This window comes from Impatiens glandulifera, chromosome 4 (assembly GCF_907164915.1).
Source record: "Impatiens glandulifera chromosome 4, dImpGla2.1, whole genome shotgun sequence".
Classification (NCBI taxonomy): Eukaryota; Viridiplantae; Streptophyta; class Magnoliopsida; order Ericales; family Balsaminaceae; genus Impatiens; species Impatiens glandulifera.
The window spans coordinates 54,290,656-54,301,702 of NC_061865.1; the positions used below are offsets into that span (position 1 = coordinate 54,290,656).

The following is an 11,047-nucleotide window of genomic DNA, read 5'->3' on the forward strand; positions in this document are numbered from 1 at the left end:
CCCACCTTGATACCAAGATAGTACGAGAGTAGCCCTGAATCACTCATCTCGAACTTCTTCATCATCTGTTTTTTGAACTCCTCAACATCATTGATGTTTGATCCTGTCACGATCAAGTCGTCAACGTATACACCAACAATGAGTACTTCTTCTCCATGATTTCTCGTGTACACAACATGCTCTTGAGAACACTTCACGAAGTCGAGACTCATCATTCTCTTGTTGAGGCAAGTGTTCCACGCCCTTGGTGCTTAATGTAGTACGTAGAGAGTCTTGTATAACTTGTACACATTGTGCTCTTTATTCTTGATGATGAAGCCTTCAAGTTGAGAGACATAGACTTCTTCTTCGATGTCACCATTGAGAAATGTTGATTTGACATCCAAGTGGCGAATCTCCCATCCACTGTGAGCTACGATGGCAAGAATTAGCCTAACTATGTCAAGTTTCACCACGCAAAGGTCTCCTCAAAGTACTTTTGACAAGCATAATACTTCACTGTGCTTTTGTCTTTTTGGGGCTTGGTGTCTTCTTTTCGAGGTGAGCTTTCTACACGACTTCTCCCTTGACCTCTCCTTTTTCCACAACCTCAGTTATCTCCACCGTTGTCGCCGCGAATCGACGATCCAGAAGAAAAATTGGTTTCTCCATTTTTCTTCATTCGTGACATCCATTCATCATGCGTGATTAATTGGTGTTCCTCCTCTTGGTCTTTGTATCCATGAAGTCTCTCCTCGTGGACTTTGAGACAACCGACAATCTCTTCGACGGTCATATTCTCGAGGTCACCAAATTGCTCGATCGCGATAACGATCTACATGTATTTTTGTGGTATGACTTTAAGGAACTTTTTAATGACGGAGATCTCCTCCACCTTCTCTCCTAACGAGCGGATACCAATCACGATGGATGTCAATGTCATGGAGAAATCATCCACTGATTCCCCATTTTTCAAGCGAATCACCTCGAATTGAGTCTTCAAGGTTTGCACTTTTGCCTCCTTAACTCTCTCCACTGCAACATGCATTGTCTTTAGCGTCTCCTGCACTAGTTTGGCAAAATTCTTCTTGGCCACCACGAGAAGGACGTCCTCGGGAAGTGCTTGATAGATGGCGGCGAGAGTCATTCTATCTTTTTGTTTGTTGACCTCGTCGAGTGTCACGACTTCACACACTCCATGTGCTTGTAAATTTACCCGCATCTTCAACGCACACACCGAGTAGTTAAACTTCGAGAGTAACGGATATGAGAGCATCACATTCCCTTCTCTTCTGATCTTCATTGGCGTTGCATCTCTAGTTGATCTTGTCGACGACATGTTTTTCAAATAAGCTCTCTGATACCAAATGTTGACTCTGACTATTGGATCTTCTGAGAAAAATATGAAGAAATGAAATTCTGGAAAATAAATAAGAACAATAATATTTGTTAAAGAGAAAAAGTCTTAATAGTCTTAAGTGTTGTAACAACCCTTATAAAAAAAGTAATTAGCCTAGAAACCCTAAATTCTTATACATACAAGCTCAAGTCCACTAATAATTAAATAAACCCTCATTGCATAGAAGACAATTAAGACCAACAATTCTCAATTTACTGATAATCAATGCTTAAATTCACAAACTCTAATAAAATATGAGCTCAAAACTCAACAAAAAAAACCTTGTATGGAAACAGAACCGAACGTACTTTCCCCGTCAACTGCTTTCATTTTCTTCTTCTTGTTGTTTCTGTGTACAAATAATAATATATAACCAACTTAATTATTAAAGCTTTATAAGAAAGAAACAATACAAAATAAATGATAGATTGAGAGTACCGTGATAAATAAATGACGCAATGCATGGTTAATGTCACATTTCCAAGCTCTACCGTTATATTTGAGAGTGTCCAGCATTGAAAAATCCAAATAGCCGGGCGAGAGTACCTCTAGCTTGGGGGCATTGTTCAACGTTCGAGGACCTCCCGTTTCGACTGGGGTGTTTTAATAATGTAATGTAAATTGAGAATCAAATGATGTATAATATAAGAAACCATGTATTATGGAAATAGAACAGAAGATAAGAGAATGTACTTGCCCATTATTAACTGCTTCTTTCTTTTACTGAATTACCCACCCATCTTCTCATTCTTCATCATCATCTTCTTCTTCGTTCATGTTCTCTAGTCTCTCTACTGGTTCTTCTTTCTGTGTTTATAAATTAATAATAATGTAGTCAATTTAATTATAAGAGCTTCATAAATATATGAGAGTGAGTGAGTGAGTGAGAGAAGAGTACCTTGATAAATAAATTACTCAATGCTTTGTTAACGTCACATTTCCATGTCTTTGTCTCCTGTTTTCTATTATCATACCAGATTTCGTACAGATTTGGAGAATCCAAATAGCCAGGAGAGAGTGCTTCTAGTTTGGGGCATTGATCTACATCTAATTTCTGTAGTGATGGCAAGGCCCAAGCATAGGCAGCATCACTAAAGTTCCTCAAACTTGATAGCTTTTGAAGTAACAATGTCTTAAGGAGTGGAAAGAAGTTACTATTTCCTAGAGAATTACTTCCTCCTCCTCCTTCTTTATCATCATCATCATCCTCTATTATTAATTCCTCATCTTTCTTCATCACCACTTCCATCATTCCACAATCAGAGATTACTAGCCCCCGAAGGTGCTTGGCAGTGACTCTACCTATATTCTCCGAAAACAAATATCTCAATTTCCCACATCCACCAACATCCAGGGATGTCAAGTTTTGAAATAAAAGCACTCCTAGTCCTGGCTGGTTCATTTCATAGATATGTATTAAATTGTTTAAACTGTACAATGTCAAGAAATATAATACAGGAAACATCTCATAATGATGTACTTCTCCTTGTCTCCCTCCCTCTTTCCATCCTATTAGATAATTTATCTTTGGTAATTGCTTTATTATCAAATCTTTTAAGAAAGGAAATGAGACCTGCATACAAAATCAAACACATCCATTCAATTTTACAAATTTGAAATATATATTCACAAGAATTAATTGTGAGGTATGTCAAGTTTTTGATAAGATCACTCGTACTTTATTACTTCTTCAATAACAAATCATGATCATGTCTTAGTCTTCGTCTGTCTTTCCATTCTACTGTATAATTCATCTAATTTTTATGTGTATATATAATCTTAACTATTCCCTATTAATTATACAAAACTAATACTGTTTTAACTTAGGAATCAAAATTAATTGATCTAATAGGAGGATTTTAAAGAATTGATTTAAAATAAAAGATAAGAAAATAATATAATTGATGGTTAAGATTATAATAATATTCAATCAATATGGTGGAGATTACACCACATTAATTTTAACACTCCCTTTAATGTGTTGTTGGATTCCAAATGTAGGGTGAAACCTCTTTCTTAGAGGTGTTTTGTGAAAATATCAAATATATATTCTTCAGATCGATATAAAGTTGAATTTCTTTGTCTTATATCGCTTGTCGAATAAAATGATGATTGAGTGTTATATGTTGAGTTCGGCTGTGGTGAACTGGGGTTCTTAGTCATAGCAATTGCAGACTTGACGCAGTACATCATGACTCTTTCATTCTAAGGATGATTGAAATCAGCTAAAATTCTTTGAAACCATATTCTTTGTGAAGTGGCTAGCAATGCTGAGACATAATCAGTTTCAACGGATGATTGTGCAACAATTTATTGTTTTGGGACAACCATGAGAATATCATTGAACCAAAAGAAAATTTGTATTCGAATGTGCTTTTAATGTCGTCTAAAGATCCACCAAGATCATTGTCACAATAACTAACAAGATTAAGTGCGTAATTTTTTTAAAATCTTAGACCAAGGTTGATTGTTCCTTGGACATAATGTAACACGTTTTGGTGCACCCAAGGTATAAATATTTTGGGATCTACAAAAATCTTGAAAGCAGACTTACATCATACATGATATCAGGTCGGGTTGTTGTAAGATATAATAGATTACTGATGAGACTACGATAATGAGTGACATCTACAACTTCTCCTCAATCTTCTTTCTTCAATTTCTCCCCATAATGAGTTGTGTAGAGACGAGATTACATCTGAACATGTTAAATTTCTTCAAAATCTTTTCTGCTTAGAATATTTTGGCAGATAAAGACCGTGTCTTCTTTTTGGTAGATCTATCTATCTATATATATATATATATATATATATATATATATATATATATATCCAAGAAATGTCAAAATAGACCCATATCACTCATTTCATACTTTTTAATCGTGTCATTTTTGAACTCTTTGATCGTCTTCTTGTCGTTGTTTCCAGTGAAAATCAGATCATCAACATAAAAAGTGACTATAAGAATATTGATACTTTGTCTTTTAACATACAAGATTGTTTCACTCTTATTTCTCTCGAATCTTGATCAGTTGAAATAATTGTCGATCTCACTATACCAAAAGCGAGGACCTTGTTTTAGTCTGTATATCATTTTTTTGAGCTTGTAACCTTATCTTCTTTTCTTTTAAGAATGAAGCATTGAGGTGTATCTATATACACTTTTTTTAGTTCTCCATTGATGAATGTTGACTTGACATCGAACTGATAAAGTTTCCATCCTTTGTTGACGGCGAATGCAATTATAGTTGTCTAGCAAGCTACTAGGGAAAATATCTCCTCGTAGTTAATTTATGGTGGTTGAGAATAATATTTCTCAACAAGTCTTATTTTATTCATTTGAATAAATCCATCGGTTGGCTTGTCAATGAACTTTCATGTCTTATTTTTCGTGATCATTTGGATTTCCTCCTCCATTGCTTTTCTGTACGATTTTTTTTATTACTTTGTCAAAGTTCTTGGGCTCAACTGAACAATAGTTCATTGTCTATTAATCTGTACATCTTTGGAGTTAAACTCGGGGATGATGAGTTTGATAAAGTTGGATCAATTGAGTTACGAATTTCTTAATTGAATTTATCTAAGCTCGGATCTAGTGTATTGGCGCTGATGAAATATGTTCATCATTGTAGTGCTGATTAGAATGTCATTTTTCTCAACTTTGTTTTCTTCCCAATTTCACGAAAAAATTTCATCAACTTGAAATCTCACCTGATAATAGCTTGACATTCTTTTAGAGTATACAGTTTATAGTCTTTGTTCATTGTACTATAGCCAACAAAATACATATTTAGCTTGATTCATCAAGTTTACTTCGTTTCACTTTTGGATTTGAGAATAGCACATGCTTTTGAATACCTTGAGATGAATCATAGATGATTTTCTACCATTCAATACTTCAAATAGAATCTTGTTTAGTATGGTGTGGTTGAACATCAATTGACTATATAAACGGTGGTGTAAATTACTTCAGCCCAAAAGGTTTAGGTAAATATTTCTCGTGAATCATTGATTTTGTCATTTCAACGATTGTTTGATTATTCCTCTCAGTAACACTATTTTATCGAGAAGTGTACCTTACTTTTATTTGTTGTTCTACTCCTTCGTCTTCATAAAATTTGTGAAACTCCTTAGAAGTGTATTTCTTGCCTCTAGCACTTCTTAGAATTTTGATGAAGCATCCACTATATTTTCAACGAGACCCTTAAACTTTTTGAATGTTATAAATATTTCAGACTTTTGTCTCATTAAATAAATCCAACTCATACGAGTGTGGTCATCGATAAATAGAACAAAATACATATTTTGAGCATGAGAAAGGGAGTTTATTGGTCCGCATACGTCGATGAGGACATGTTCCATATTTTCTTTAGCTCTCCATGATACTCCTTTTGGGAAAGGAATTCGATGTTATTTTCTGAACGTACATCATTTGAATACGTGTTGTTTATCCTCTATGCGAAAAAGTCTTTGCACCATACTCTTGTCACACAATTCCTTGTCAGGCTTTGGAAGTTGAGATGGCCTTATCGTTGATGCCATAACGTTGAGGTTCGGTAATTCGAGATATAAACTCAATGAGTTTTTAAATCTACATAGTTGATGTTGAGAGCGAAACGACGAGGTGAAAACCTTTGACTTATCTTGTCTATAAAAGATAATACACTAATTGTTATCAAAACAGAGTTTATACCCATTTTCCACCCATTATCTGAGGTAGAGTAAATTTTGGCTCAAACTCGACACACATAGTACATTGTTAATACAACTCGGTCCTTCTTTTGTCTTGATGACGATTCTTTCAAGTCTTTTTTATTTTGCTTTCTCTCCATTCCCAAATTGAATATGGACATTGACGCTTTTGTCGAGTTCAGAGAATATTTTTTTAGGCCGGAGTCATGTGGTTGTTACATATGTTGTCTAGTAATCATTATCTTCTCTTTGTCACTAGTCATGTGACACACATAGAATGTTCTGTATGTCTCCAGGGTTGTTGTATTTGCCATAATCTGACTTGCTTGATGAGTATTCCCAATTCTGCAATCTTTGGCGAGGTGACCAAATCGATGGCATCCATTGCATATAGATTGACTTTTGAACCAACAGTCTTTCTCGGACTGGTTTTGACTTATTGCATCAATTTGATGTGTTGTTTTTTCCCTTGCCTTTTGAGTTACGTTCATTTCATCCTCTTGAATATGTTCCCCTTTTACTTATTAGAATTCGAGTTATGCTACCATCGTTACAAAATCTCATATATTTAGAAAATAAATATTTCAATTTTTCACCATAATTAATTGTCAATTATGTCAAGTTTTGATAGAATCACTCACTCTATTTCTTCTTCATGTCATGATTATGTATTAGTTTTCATCTAATTCTTATGGTATATATACAATCCTAACTATTGCCTATTTAATTGTTTTAACTTAGGAATCAAAATTAAGAACCAATGACACGTACACTTACAAAAGTTACCTTATCATCGACCTTATGAATAAAGCATTAATATTACTTTACTTATACTTAGTATTCCTTATGTAGGTATGATATCATCTTCATATATATATTATATTTATTAGTTATTTCACATTACTTTTTATTATTAGTAGTTATTATATTATGTCGAAAAAATTAAGAACAAAATTTCACTTACTCTTACCTGATAATCATCTTGATAAAATAGTGCACTTTGCAACATTTCATCTTTGTCACCCATATTGTTGGCATAGATGACAAAACTCGCGAGCTCGTCTAAGGATTCAAGTTTCAATGTTGACAGATTAGTGAATTCAATTGATTTTCTCGGTTGCTCTTCTGCGCCCGTTGTTACTCCTACTACACCTTTCAACATTTTACACCTTGTAATGGTTAAACTTTTAAGATGAGAAATAATCAAGCTATTAGAGACGTCAACATATTGGAAGTTGTCACAACTATCAATATTCAACTTTCGTAATGATGGTGGCATGCACAAAGTTTCAATGTTTGGAATAGATACCATAATCAGCTCCTCCAAGCACGGTATTTCCAACTACAAAATGGTAAATATAATTAAAAATTATTAACAATGATATATAGAACATGTAATTGTTTTCTTGATTTAACCAATTTATCATTATAACTAAAAGTGATGTACTTAGTAATCATGAAATTCATATGTGCTCGTACCTTAATTGGAAAGATAAATTTCTTCAATCCTTTTAGCTCCAATGTTTTTAGTTTATGAAAATGAATTACATTGATTCCTTTGCAAAAACATTCCAGCCTAGACAATTCACAAAGCTTAAGAGTTTCCAAAACATTGAACTCAATTGGATTGAGTTGTTCTATCTTATCACAAAAACTAACAACTTCATCAATCATTTCACATTCTTGGAGAACAAGAACTTTAAGATTTGTGAGATTCCTTGATATTGATGTAGAACATACGTGTCTCATTTGATTGCATCCATATATTTCGATACGCCGAAAATTACGTCCAGTATTAACCTCTTCTTTATCAGAAATATGGGGTGATCTCCATTGTGAATGTGGAAAAAGAGATCCACAATGTGTAAGCACAATATCCTTCAAGGATAGAAAGTTGTTTAAATGCATCTTCTCCCACATTTCATGATCATGACACAAATATAAATTGGTAATGTCTTTTTTTATTAAGACCCCAAGTTCAGGTAAGAAACTGGTATTGTCTCTAACCTTCTTTATCCACAGTTGTCTTTCTCCACTTTCAAATTTAATATATTGTCTTCCTCCTCCTATTCTTATCTTGAATTGTTCTAATAACGTTAAACAAGAAAATAGTTAACACCTCTCGGCACTTGTTCAATGTTGGGTACCTCCAATTCTAATCTCCACAATTTATGTAACAAATTTAACTCTTCAACTCCTGCTGCATGATTGTCTCCAACATTAACGTCTTGATTTTGTAGCCTCCAATCTTGAAAACTTTCCCACATGTACAATTCTTGTAGATTGGTAAGTTTCGAAAGAATACCATTTCTTATGAAACATTTGCACCGAGACAAATCCAACAATCTTAAATTTGTTAACTCACTTATTTCGTGTGTCAAATCTTTGATGGTTGAATCACGAAGGCTAAGGACTTCCAAGCAACTAAGATGTTGAATAAAAGATACATTGGTTGTCATATCCAAACTCAATTTCATTAGGGATAACATCTTCAACTTGGCTAAGTGTGGAAAATAAGACATTAATGAAAACTTATTAATCATGACGTTAAAGCCGACTATATCTAGAACTTTGAGATTATCCGCCCCTTCAAGTAAATTCATTGGTATTATAATATTTTGTCGGTAAAAATATGAACTATCCAACCGTAGTAGTTCCAGTTTTGAGCATGGAAATTTCATCATATTAGGGACTTCTAGATCATTATTCTTCAATATAGAAATCATCTTAGTGTGTGGAGTCACGATATTCTCTAGTTCGACCACACCATCACACTCAAGAAAATTAATATCGTTATGTTCTTGTTTTGAAATTGAAAATCCCACATCTCTCATCACATCATGCATCTTCACTGCATATTCTTTAACATTTATTAGCAAATTTCTCCTTGTTAAGTCGTCTACTAAGGTGTAAACACGATCACTTATAGATTTGAGGTCATTCATACCTTGGAAGAGTTGCAATCCCACTGCAAAACGATACAATGTCTCGATAGGAATCTCTTCGTCTTCTTGGAATAAGCAGCAAAACAAGAACAAGCGTCGGGCATTGGGATCTTCTAAGAAGTCATAACTCGCATGCACGACATTGTATATCTTGTCACCGTGTAGTTGTTGACTCCTCAACTTGAAAAGCATATCCTCCCATGCGAATTTTCTCTTTTTTATAAGAGCGCCTCCGGTAACCTCAAGTGCGAGGGGTAGTCCTTTACATTCATCAACAATTTGTCTTGCTATTTTATTCTTCAAAGGGAAATCAGTATCATCATCACCATGTAGACGGACTTTTATGCTAAACAAATTCAAGGCTTCTTCAAATGACAATCCGTCAAGAGAGATTTCTTGTTTGGTGATGTTACGTTCACCTGACCATAAATCTTTGTTTCTAGATGTGTAAATAATTTTACAGCAACACCCATCATCTGATTTTGATAATGGAAACCTTTTGCAATTAAATCAAACTCTTTCCAAACATCATCCAACAAGACAACAACTTTCTTGTTACTAAAAGCATTTCGTAAACGTTCTGATCTTAGAATCTCACCATCTACGTCCTTAAGCGAATAACCTAACATCTGTGAGACTTCTTCTTGGATAGCATTGAAATTGGGACTACTCGAGACAGTTGTAATAACTTGAATTTCAAATAAATGCTTATGAAAGTCTTTTACCTTTTGCAAGACTTGCTTGGCGAATGTGGTTTTTCCAATCCCTCCCATTCCGCATATCCCAATTAACATTGTCTCTTCGTCCCGTAGCATCTCAATGATATCTTCCATATTCTTACTTCGACTGTCGAATTCACGAGCATCTCCATTGTAATCGCGCATATTTATGGACGGCATGGGTAAGACATGACCCGTGAGTGGCAACTCACCACCAGATTGAATAAGTTCAACGAGAACCAAAGATTATTTCTTCCCCTTCCTGCCCAAAGAGAAACGCAAAATAAGATTAGGACACCATTTGATGGAGAAACACCCTTTTTGAAGTCGGGCCTTATCATTGAGAACACTCTCTGCATGTACAATTATTCCATCTGCCTTTTGAATCCACAACTGGGCGCGATCACCCAGAGTTTTCCCCATCCTCTTTTCTGCATCTTCCATTCTTTGTATATCATTTCTTGTTGCTTTTAGTTCGTCTAGTCGAGTTTCGAGCTCTTGAATGTTATTGTTGAAGCAAAAGAAATAGCTAAGTTCTCGTTGTATTGGCTCAAACATCCAATCTGCCATCTTTCCTGCTATACTAAAACAAACTTTTTCCATTCGATCCACAATTGTTTTCCTCTTTCTCAATGTCTTGTTCTCTCTCAATTTCTTAAGATTAGAGAAGAAGGAAGAGAAATGATATCAAAATTGACATTAAAACCATATTTGGGAATACATGAAAAGTCTTTGGTCAAGTCTTCAAACATATTATTATATTATGAGTGGTTTTTTATTTTGATTCAATAATTAATTAATGATTCACTCTATTTTATTTATTTAAGACTTTGTCCAATCTTCTTGCTGACACTATGTATACACAATTATTATTCTGCAAGTTTAATTCTATAATAATATAATTTTGTGAGATCTACCCATTTTAATTTATTAAAATGATTTAAAAAAAAAAAGATTGTGACATAAAAAAACGAAAAATTCGAAAAGAGATATATTTAAAATTAATTTTTCACAAAATTTTGAAACGATAAAATTTTGTGTACGGTTTACCAATTTTGATATATTTGTGTTTTAAACTATTTTTTTATATATATATACGTTTTAAACTGAAGAATGCATTTTGGATGTATTAAAAAAAGTTGTAATGATTGAGAATAGTTTTAAAAAATTGAAAAGTAAAATATTGTTATTTTTTTATAAATATCATAAATTAGTTAAGAAAAGAAAAATAATATGTTAGAATAATAAGACAAACGTTTTGTTGATTTAAAAAAAAAAACTTCAAATGACTAATATTCGAGTCCAATATGACAC

The 11,047-nt window shown here is 33.7% G+C and overlaps 1 protein-coding gene across 1 annotated transcript; it reads right to left on the bottom strand.

Annotated features, from left to right (window-relative positions):
* Positions 1-8,165: 8,165 nt before the first annotated feature.
* LOC124935410 (disease resistance protein At4g27190-like) lies at positions 8,166-9,973 on the bottom strand. The gene is given in 2 exon segments (XM_047475844.1): positions 8,166-9,380; positions 9,383-9,973. Coding segments are annotated over 2 exon segments (1,746 nt in total). The 5' UTR covers positions 9,914-9,973.
* Positions 9,974-11,047: the final 1,074 nt, after the last annotated feature.